The 11,225-nt window shown below is 43.3% G+C and overlaps 1 protein-coding gene across 2 annotated transcripts in view; it reads right to left on the bottom strand.

The window, feature by feature from the left end:
* Positions 1-2,381: 2,381 nt before the first annotated feature.
* GEMIN2 (gem nuclear organelle associated protein 2) overlaps positions 2,382-11,225 on the bottom strand; it is a 30,959-nt gene continuing 22,115 nt past the window's right edge. For both annotated transcript variants that reach the window (XM_068112801.2, XM_078776072.1), the window contains exons 7-11: positions 10,334-10,378; positions 9,987-10,055; positions 3,473-3,583; positions 2,779-2,837; positions 2,382-2,674 (exon numbers count right to left, since the gene is read on the bottom strand). In XM_068112801.2, the coding sequence (XP_067968902.2) occupies positions 2,641-2,674; positions 2,779-2,837; positions 3,473-3,583; positions 9,987-10,055; positions 10,334-10,378 (318 nt within the window). In that variant the 3' untranslated portion in view covers positions 2,382-2,640. The remainder of the gene's footprint in view (positions 2,675-2,778; positions 2,838-3,472; positions 3,584-9,986; positions 10,056-10,333; positions 10,379-11,225) is intronic.

Raw genomic sequence — 11,225 nt, 5'->3', positions numbered from 1 at the left:
CGATGAAAGCTAGTCTGTTGGGAGCCGTTGGTGAGGTATGTGGATGGACAAAAGGACCACCGAGGCACTCGGAAACATGGTGGTGGGATGATGAAGTTGGAAAGAGGATTGACGAGAAGAGGAAGAAGTTCAAGGAGTGGCAGAAGGCGAAGGGTACGGGAGCAGAAACAGCAGAGCATGAAAGTTATAAGGCAGCCAGGAAGTCTGCAAAGAAAGAGGTAGCAAAGGCGCAGGAGGCATGTAGGAAAATGTTCGGAGAACGCTTGGATTCGGAAGAGGGTCAGAAAGCAGTATTCAGGATTGCAAAGCAGATAGCGAAAGAGAGGTGTGATGTGATGGGGGTGAGTTGCTTGAAGGATGAAGTGGGACAAATCGTTGTCGACCCAGATGGAATTAAAGGAAGATGGAAAAGATATATGGAAATGCTGTTGAATACAGAGAATGAATGGGATGGCAACATAGAGAGTAACCCAGTTTTAGGACCGGCAGAGAAGATAACTGAGAAGGAAGTTGAGGAAGCGATAAAAGCAATGAAGGGTAGAAAAGCGGGAGGGCCGACGGGAGTTGTGGGAGATATGTTGAAGGCAGCAGGAAGTTGGGGTGTGAAGAGAATGACAGAGATCTGTAATCTGGTGGTGAAAGAAGGCCGCATTCCAGTGGCTTGGGAACTGAGTACCCTCGTCCCTCTATACAAGGGGAAAGGTGACCCTCTGGAGTGTGGCTCGTACCGAGCGATAAAGTTATTGGAGCATGGAATGAAGGTATTGGAAAGGGTGTTGGAGAGGAGGATAAGGAAGAAAGTGAAGATCGACGAAATGCAGTTTGGATTCATGCCAGGAAGAGGAACGACAGACGCGCTTTTCATTGTGAGGCAGTTGCAGGAGAAGTACATGGAGAAGAGGAAGAAGTTGTTTCTTGGGTTTGTTGATCTGGAGAAAGCATTCGATAGGGTACCACGCAAAGTATTGACATGGGCATTGAGGAAGTTAGGAGTGGAGGAATGGTTGATCAGAGTAGTGATGGCAATGTACAAAAGAGCGCGCACAGCTGTAAGGACGAAGGACGGGAACAGTGGTGAGTTTGAGGTGAAGGTGGGAGTGCATCAGGGGTCGGTACTAAGTCCACTACTATTTGTAGTTGTGATGGAGGTGCTGGCTCAGAACGTAAAGGAGGGTTTACCGTGGGAGTTGTATGCAGATGATCTGGTGTTGATTGCGGAAAGTATGGATGGACTGAAGGAAAAGATGAACACGTGGAAGGAATGTATGGAGACAAAAGGTCTGAAGGTGAATATCGGAAAGACGAAGTTGATGGCAAGTGGTAAAGCATGTGGTGAGGTGGAAAGAACTGGGAAGTGGCCCTGTGCTGTGTGTAGGAAGGGTGTCGGAGTGAACTCCATTCAATGTACAATGTGCGCTGAGTGGGTTCATCAAAAATGTAGTGGTCTGAGAGGGTCATTAACCAGTGTGGCAGCTACATTCAAATGTAAGGTGTGCACAGAGGGAGCTGCAGATGGAGGAAATGTTGAGTTGGATCTTGGAGACGGCGTGAAGCTGGAAGGTGTGAAAACATTTTGCTACCTCGGAGACATGCTGAATGGAGAAGGTGGATCAGACTCGGCAACGGTTGCTCAAGTGAGATGTGCATGGAAGAAGTTTCGGGAACTGAGTGGCGTGCTGATGATGAGGGGAGTGTCGTTGAAGCTGAAGGGAAAGGTGTATGCTGCATGTGTGAGAAGAGTTATGATTTATGGGAGCGAGACATGGGTAATGAACGTAGAGCAGCAACGAAGGTTGGAAAGGGTGGAAATGTGAATGGTTCGACGGATGTGCGGAGTATCGTTGAGAGAGATGAAGACAAATGATGAATTGCGAAAGATGATGGGAATAGAGCCTGTGATTGATGCTGTGAAGAGGAACAGGTTGAGATGGTTTGGTCATGTGTTGAGGAAGGATGAAAGTGACTGGTTGAGAAGAGTGATGGAAATGAATGTAGAAGGAAGCAGAGGACGGGGAAGACCGAGAAAGACTTGGCTAAAGATGGTGGAAGAAGAAATGCGGGCAAGGGGGTTAACAAGGAGAGATGCAGAAAATAGGGCAAAATGGAGAAGATTGTCATGGGGACCGCAAGGCTAACCCCCGCTCTAGCAGGGAAAATGGCCTTTAAAATGCATGTTGTTGTATTCCCAATGCAGAGTACTTGACAGGTGCCAAGTTTAAAATTTTTCTGTTGAGTGGTTTTGGAGAAGATGCTCAGTGTTCTCCTTTTTTTTTTTTCACAATGGCTGCCATACGACGTTTCCTATGACGTCATAGTTATCGTTAATAAATTATCCATGAGTAATCGCTTATATGTTGAAGAATGCACCAATCAGACAAGCATTTGTGGAGAAAATGAATTTAGAAGTGAATAAACGTCAAACAATGGTGGTGGAAGTATAATACAGCATACAATGCAATAATCTAAACAAAATCAATCGGGTAACAGCCAGGATGGCTTGGTAACCTCATAAACAGATTACCCTTTCACATCCCCTTCTAGATTTCACTTCATATTGCTCAATACACATAGCGGCTTTTAGGTATTTCAGTTTATTGTAAAAAAAAAAAAAACATTATCGGAAGACTGAAGGTGGTGCACTCAATTGTCTGCTAGGTCTGTTTGTCCAAAATACCTGCAAAATAAAAACAAAGTATAAATGAGGCATTATTTTATAAAATAAATAATAATAAAATAAAACGAGTTGTGCATTATAATCAGTATGGTTTGCACCTGTACCTGGCCACAAGGCAGATTAGCAGATTCAATGCTGACAGTCTTTCATCCTCAGGACTGTCCTGGAGTGAGACATGGAAAAATAGTGAAGAAGAAGAAGAGCCAAATGAATGTCAGTAAAGCACAAAGATGCAAGATACAAACCATACATCCAACACCAACCACAAATGTCAATTTTCAAAGGGGGAAGCCACTCGGAAAGAGCTTCGAGCTAACGAGTTTAAAAAGAGTTCAACATGGTAATCTAATCTTAATATAATGCAGCTATTGCGTGTGTATGTGTGTATGTATGTGGGTACATATGTATGTAGCCAAAATAGCACCCCCTGGTGATGTGTGCTTACCCAAACGTATATGAGGAAACTGAAGCTAGAATTCAATTGTAAAGATATATGTGCACACAAAATAACTTCATTTGAAACTAAATAATACAACTATTACAGAACATGGTTAAATGAGCCGTTTGAAAAGAACAGTACTTAAGTGTCCGTCATAGACAGGACCTTCAGCTGGTATATTTAATACAAGTATTGCAGTCCATACATGTGCCAAATTTGGTTGGAATCCCTCTAGTGGTTCAAAGTTATCTTGGTAACAAAAATATAAAAAACCCTGACAATGGACAACCTGAAAACATAATGTCTTCGGCTGCGGAGGCATAAAAGGAAAACAGTGAACAGCAGATAGGAGTGCGTACCAGGCTGGCACGAAGTGCCGCGCAGGCCCGCGCAAGCTGTCTCAGCAGGGCATGGGCTTCTGGAAGCAGAGGCTTCTCAAGGCAGGCAAGCAATGCAAACAGCCAACAACCCTGCCAGTAATAGATTCATACTGTCATGTATAAACTTTGTCACCGTGACAAAATAAAACAAAAATACTTCTTAAACTGTTTGTACATATGAGGGTAAGTCAATAAATCAAGTCAATTTTACTGTCACCAACAGTGCATTGTGTAATACAATTAAGTCTAGGATCCGAGACCTCAAAATTTGATTTTGAAGTGACACCCCTGCTATAAAATGTTTGACCCCTAGATCATGTCTGTGGGGGTGTTAGCCACCAGAAAAGTGACTTTAGCAAGGTAGTTTGGATTGCGCGAATTCTGTAGGGACATTTTTAAACTTGGGGCATCAACTGTAAAAAAGCAAGAAATTTAGGGGTAGGGGAAATTCAATTGACCATATATCCCATAATACAGGGGTGAGTGCAACAAATTACCACTCATTCTTTTTGTTATAAAGTTGGCTTTTATATGAAACATGATTCAACGTGATTGGACCATCCATGAGGTCAGCAGAGGTCAAAAGGTCACGGAAAGTGGGTTAAGCTAAAAGTTTAGCTCCTTTAGGAAATAAAATCACATTTTTCCTACTTCAAGCTCAATATAGCCAAACTTTTACACCCAAAACATGTTGTTTGTACCCCTCTGATGTTTTTGGGAAAGAAATGCCCCGACTGAACTTAACTTACTGGCATGTATGTCACTTTAGATTTGCATAACTTTAAAAAAATCACCAAAATCGGGCATTCACACTATATATTTGCACGGTACTCTTCAACATGTTTTAAAACGACAAGTCATACCACATACTGTCTGGAAAAGTGTCATTACCTCTATTTACTCATCATCATCACCGTCATCAGTCAGAAGCCGTCCACATTTTTCTCTGTCGCCATTGCAGGCACATGCAATGATGCATGGTACTCCAGCTTTCGCACAAGGGCAATTCTTCAGGCAGTTCGGTTTCTTCTCATATTTGCAGTACTTCAACTTCGTAGCAGAAGGCTTTGATGGCTTGCTCTTCATGACAGGAATTAACCTGTCACCATCCACACTCCTGCCATACTCTTCAGGTGGAAGAAGCACTGGATTGCTGAGTGAAGCTTGCTTGTATAAGCTGATCTGACAAAGGCTCCTGAGAACGTGGAAGTGAAAAGCATCTTCTGTTGGAGGAAGAGAGCGCAGATATAGTTTGCTAGATGCAAACAAGTGGGCGCGGAGCTTATCCAGGGATGAATACCCTGGCTTGCCGTAGAGATCACAAAAGAAGCTTCGTGCTTCAGTTATCACCTGATCATGTGCAGAAGGTCCGGATTCATGTCGGATGAAATTGGACAACGCTGGCTGTTTGTCAACATGCTGGAGTGTGACTTTCACTGCTCTCTTCTTACCCCGTTTGAAAGGATAGCTCACCGAATCACAACCTGACAGAATGTGGGAGATGAGCAGTGTGTCTGTGAGTGCCAATACGTCCTTTCCAACTGCTTTGGCCAACTCATTCACCAAGTCATGGATGGGGAGGAACAGATCATCCTTTTCCACCCATAACTCAACAACGTTTGTCAACCGAGGGAAATGATACATTGACAAGACGATGATATCTGTATCTGTAGCCTGAATGACAACTACGCTGTTGTCACAGCTAGCAATGTGAGCAAAGATTCTGGTGTCCGCCTCCTCGTGGTTAGGGCAGTACAGCTCATCAACATTGGTATGTTCCGTCTGCGTCACACGAGTTGCCTGGGCGTTGACCCCAAGGACCAGGCAGAAGCCATCAGGCCAGGATGACTCCTGGGACCAACGTGAAGCAAGATACGACAGCAGATTGGTCTTGTTACAAGGGTTTGACAGGAATGTGTTCCAATCAGGGATTTTCATGATGTCCGCTGGAACAAACTCTGGCAAGTTGGTATTTGACTCCCGTCTCTGGCATTCATCCCCTTTTAGACTCTTCAACCCAAAATCATATTGATCGCCCACGAAATGCACTTCAGTGCAATGTCTGGGTTTCATGTTCAAGAGTTTGTTCCTGTACCTTTCCTGAAGTTGGTCAAATGTACTCGAACCAAGTGTGTTGAACCGCTGGATGAATGCCATTGCATCGACTACATAAACTGCATCAGATGCAGAAGGAGGCAACTCTTTTAACGGTTCCCATGACTCGGCAACCTCTGCCTGTAGCGTGGATAGATAGTTGGATTTGCAACCTTTGTGCATGGAAAATCCATTCTTCTCTGGCTCAAACAACGAGGGAGGGTACTCAAGCCATTCGTAACTAAATGCCTCAGTCCGTGCCTCATCACTCAGGTCCTGTGCGAAACAAAGTGCCCTTGTCACTGCACTCTCCTCTCTGATGACTTCTTTCACAGTGTCCATCTTTTTCTTACTTTTCTTCAGATGCGTGGCGAATGTTTCTATCTTCGGTTGGACAATCTTGTCTGCATTCGTTGTCGTGGCAGCATCCATTGCCTCCAAGCCTAGACGGTTGGTATCTACCAGGGTAGTTGCTGCAAGAATCTGACCTGTGGATATGTTCATTAGTTTATCTGTTGCAAGTGAAGGATCGAATGGGTTTTGCATCTTCTCTTCCACGGTCCGTTTGATCTGCAACACGGCTTCCATGTCGTCTTTCCTCAGCTTCTCGTGGTGGTCAGATTGCGGCGAGGCCATGTGTGCCATCTTTTACACTTTCAGAGACAGAGGTCATGAACGGTAGAGCCTTGATGTACTTTTCTCTTGCTGATTCAGACTGTGTTATACCCTTAAAGAGGCTTGTTTTGCCTTCCCTATTGTAGGTCTGTTCAAGGGCAAGGTCTGTCCACACACCATTAAAGTCTCCTGCAGTCTGGTGAACTGTGAATTTGCCAGCTGCAAACTCCTCGTGCACTTCTGGTGCTGTTTCTGGAAGCTTTTGCATCTCACTGAGATAGATCGGAAGGCAGGACATGTACTTACTATGGCCGGAAGCAATGGTATAGGGTAGCATATTCTGTACCTCTTGTAAGTGCTGTTGCCACAGCCCAGCTCTCTCAGCATGGATGTAACGCCTTAGGATAAGCACCATGTCTATGTACATGCTCCAAAGATGGGCTGTCACTTCTAATCCCTTCTCAAAATCTCCCCAGAGTGACTCCAGTGACTCTAGGCATTTCATGACTTCCTTCATGAGTGCAGCAAATTCGTCCTTCTCTTTCCTGTCAAAGGCATTTCTAAGACTTTCAAGCAGAGACGAAAGCAAAGAAAGTGTCTCCTCAGTCTTCTCGAACAACAGCCATTTCTCAAATGCCTCCCACTTCAGCATGAACAGTGCCTCACTCAACCATGAATGATAACGGACCATCTTATAATAATCTTTTCCTGCCATGACTTTATTGGCTGTACCTCGACCACAGATATCACTAGAAACCAGAATGTCCTCTATGCCACTCTCCATTATGAAAAATCCAATAGATCCCAAGAAGTTCTGGGCAATAAGGAATCCTCCAAGTCGAACAATAACATCTTTGTACTTTTCTGATTCCTTCCTAAACAACCCCTTTACTATGTCATATATCGCCTGGTCACAAGTCACCACCGTCTTAGCCTGACCCATCTTAAGACTCAAGGAGACAAAGTAGTCCAATGAGGTCTGGACTACATCTGCGTTGGTTGGGTTTTGTGGAAGCAATGGTCCATAACCAATCTTTGTTTTCTCTGTATGTATGTTTGTATGTTTGTTATGTAAATAATAATTGACAAGAAGGAAGCTTGCTCCAGCTAGGGAGGCTGAAGATCGATGGTAATCATAAAGATCAGCAAGAGTGAAGCAAGTTGCTGAAACAAATGTAGCATAATAATCACTAGCACCACTCAAAAGATGAAAAGCATCAACCACCACAGTAAACCATCACTATTATGATCAATATAGGCCAGAAACAGTAGAGGGATGCAAATAACATATTGTGACATATACATATGTGAATTATTTGATAAAGGAGCTAAATTTTCAGCTTAACCCACTTTCCGTGACCTTTTGACCTCTGCTGACCTCATGGATGGTCCAATCACGTTGAATCATGTTTCATATAAAAGCCAACTTTATAACAAAAAGAATGAGTGGTAATTTGTTGCACTCACCCCTGTATTATGGGATATATGGTCAATTGAATTTCCCCTACCCCTAAATTTCTTGCCTTTTTACAGTTGATGCCCCAAGTTAAAAAACGTCCTTACAGAATTCGCGCAATCCAAACTACCTTGCTAAAGTCACTTTTCTGGTGGCTATCACCCACACAGACATGATCTAGGGGTCAAACATTTTATAGCAGGGGTGTCACCTCAAAATCACTTTTTTACACATTTCCAGGCCTCGGATCCCAGACTAATTGTATTATGTATGATATTAAAGGGGTAAGTGCAAGTCATTTGACTCACTTAGTACCTCCATCCCTACGGGTGGCACGATTAATTGTGGTGTAAAAATGGCTGCTACACTAAAGAGGGCACCATTTTGAAGCAGTGAGTCATCAGGTTTTTCTTTCCTTCGTGTTAAATGGTGTGATGTTCTTGGGAGAATGACTACACAATATGGTATGAAATGGGCACATTTGTTTCAAAAAGCATGGATGGGTATGCACGCACACTGGCCTGGGTGACTTGTGTCTGCTGCCATAAAGGAGCAATGTAGCGAGGATTGAAGTACTGGTACACAAGGTTAGGCATTAGCGAGAGACAGCATAAATCCATCTTATGGTGCGGTATACACCTTAATCCAGAAAACTAGGTTTTCGCAAAGTGGGTGTGTGCTCTGTGAGGCCCATAAATGCTCAACAATGAACAGACATGTTTGAGCAATACCAGTCTTGTCCAGCGACATGAAGCAGAATGCAATGCATTTTTGGCACGTACTACCACCACAGACAAAGGGTTTGTTCAGTATTATGAACCGGAGAGCAAACAGGTATCCATGCAATGGAGACGCCCAAAAAATGGTCCCGAGGTGTACACAATGCGTACACAACGTGTACGTGTCCAATACCAAATAGCATTGTGAAGTTGCATGCACGCTGAACGTGACCCCAAAAATCACGTTGAATTGACAGACATTTCCATCTTTTTCAAATGTTGAACGTCATGGAAAAGAGTGGCTGACGATCAGGAAGATGCTGTGCCATTGCAAGATGTTCAAACAACAGCAAAAAGCAGCCAGATTGGAAGAAACCAAAATGCAAAGCTCATGCACCTCTGGCTTATGGTGATTGTCCATGCGTTCAGCCACATTCGGCTGCATCGCTTCCCTGCCCGTAAATACCAAGTTGGAATTGGGCAATAATGGATTAAAAATCTCAACTGAAGGTTTCTTATTTAAGGCTCATCCTTAAAAATAAAAAACAGGGAAAAAATACATTCCTTTGAAACTCACATGTTGAGAAACATGCTGAACATAAAATGGGATTATTTTCTAAGGAATGAAGATATCAGGGAAAGAGGAACAAATTCCAGCGAATGTGTGAATATGCAAATCTCGACTGAAATGGTTTGGATATGTTGACGTAATAGAGGAGGAAAGACAAGTGTAAAGAATACACCAAGGCAGGATGAACAGAACAGTAGAAGGCCAGCGGATAGACAAAAAACCCAAGGAAGCAAACAGAGAGAAGAATCTAAGTTTGAGATTTAATGTGATTCTGTAAGCTGAGGTTGTGTCCCATATCCGACATTGGATACCTGGCTGACACTGCATGATCTGGGAACTCATTCCAGCAATTCACTACATGCTCACTGAAAATTGTCGGTCTGACCCTGCAGTCTTAACCTCATCTTGTAGAGTTTGTACGAATTGACATGGAGGAATCTTGAGTTTGCAAGCGGAAAGAACTGTTGATAGTCTTTCACTTTCCTTCTCAAAAACTTGTAGCATCCAATCAGGTCTCCTCTCAAACGTCTTTTCTCAAGTGAGTAAAGCTTCAGCCTGTGGGGTCACTCTTCGTACAGAAAATGCCTGATATTGGCTAACACCTTAGTCTAGTGGAACACCTCTGTACTTTTTCCAGGTGTTCTGTATCTTTGACATGGTTAGGGACTCCACACCTGGAGGTGAGGTCGAACATGCATCTTGTGCAATGTTAGGAAACTTTCGAGGTCTAAAAAGTTAAAACTCCATATCTTAGCGGTCTTTTAGGATCCCAAGAGGATCGAAGTACAAATCCTTTTAAATGCTGAACATCAAGCAAGAAAGGAGCACGTAACATTTTAAACGTCTTTGATATGACTCGGCGAGGTTTGAACCCCCGATCTCTCTCGCAGACTCTAGTGTTGTCTCATGTATCTGTCTGCATGTGTGTGTGATTTGTGTGGCACCTCCTCCATGAGCCTCAGAGCCTGTGGGATTGTTTTTAATAACCCCACAATTTGAAGAATAACAATCGAAAACAGCATGACAGTACAAACTTACCAGCTCTGTCACAAATCCAGATTCTTGGAACCAGGCAAAAAGGTGTTCAAGGACTGCAATCACCATCATCTACCAATAACATGCATCAGAGGTAGTTGTAACATAGTTGGTAGATGATGAACAGCATACACCAGATGGTGGTTGCAAATACCTACATTATGCAAATATAATGCTTTTGCATTTATGATTCTTCCAATTTAAAACTTGATGAATTACTTGTTGAAGTAACTGCTACTGCGGTAGCAGTAAACAGGCCCATCGGGGATTGTGTGTACCAACAGATGTACCAACGCAACATTGTGTGTGTCAAAAGAATTTTAAAAAAGTGTTCAAATGCAAACGTATACCTGGTTCATGCGGCTGACCACACTGAGGAAAGGTGGCATACCGACCTGTAAAGGCAAAGACGTGAGCAACAGGAAAAATGACAATCCTACAAATACCTTTGTGCAACAACAGCCATGTACAAGCTCCCTTGCCCGACACCACTTACACATTTATACAAGTTAGACGATTGCAGATCCTTGGAATAAAATATAATGCTCACCACAGGTGCGAAAACACATCTTCAACATGTCAAAAGGACATCCACATTCATCCTTTCTAGGTACCACCAGGAATGAGAATGCTCCATTTGTGTATGTGTGTGTGTGTGGGGGGAGGGGGCGAAGGAGGGGAGGTGGATGGGAGGGGTAAAATGGGGGGAGGTAGTGAAGGAAGAAAAATACAAAAGTGGGAACTAGAACGGTACTTGGTAGAGCGCATACCTCCGCAAGACTCCAAACAGTTTACGTCCTACTGATAGGATTGGATCTGCATCCATACCTTAATACAAACCGAATAAGCTTGCACTCTTCACCGACCTCACCCAACCACGAAGTTCCATCCGAACCCATCCATAACTGTTTGAGATATGCTACATATAAGGTTACTGACCTTGAAATGAGATAGAAAATAATGTATAATCAGTTATGAGGTGAGTTAGCTACACAATACCGAAAATTCGGTGAAAAATGAAATGAAAAAATAAATAAATAAATAAAATGGAAAAAAGAAAAAGAAAAATCGAGCTCCGTGGGGCTAGACACATGACATTGCCCTAACCAAATATCGAAACCCCTGTCAGATTCCACCAAACCCCTCAGAGAAGATGTAGCTTGAACTCGATTACCCCCTAAAAAGACATCTTTTTCGGGCGTGGCTCCGCCCACAATGGGCGCAATACGCCCACTCTAGGCA

This window comes from Myxine glutinosa, chromosome 4, assembly GCF_964187855.1.
Source record: "Myxine glutinosa chromosome 4, kmMyxGlut1.1, whole genome shotgun sequence".
NCBI classification, from domain to species: domain Eukaryota; kingdom Metazoa; phylum Chordata; class Myxini; order Myxiniformes; family Myxinidae; genus Myxine; species Myxine glutinosa.
Note: the sequence above shows the minus strand (reverse complement) of the source record. Positions and strands in the feature narration are given on the sequence as shown.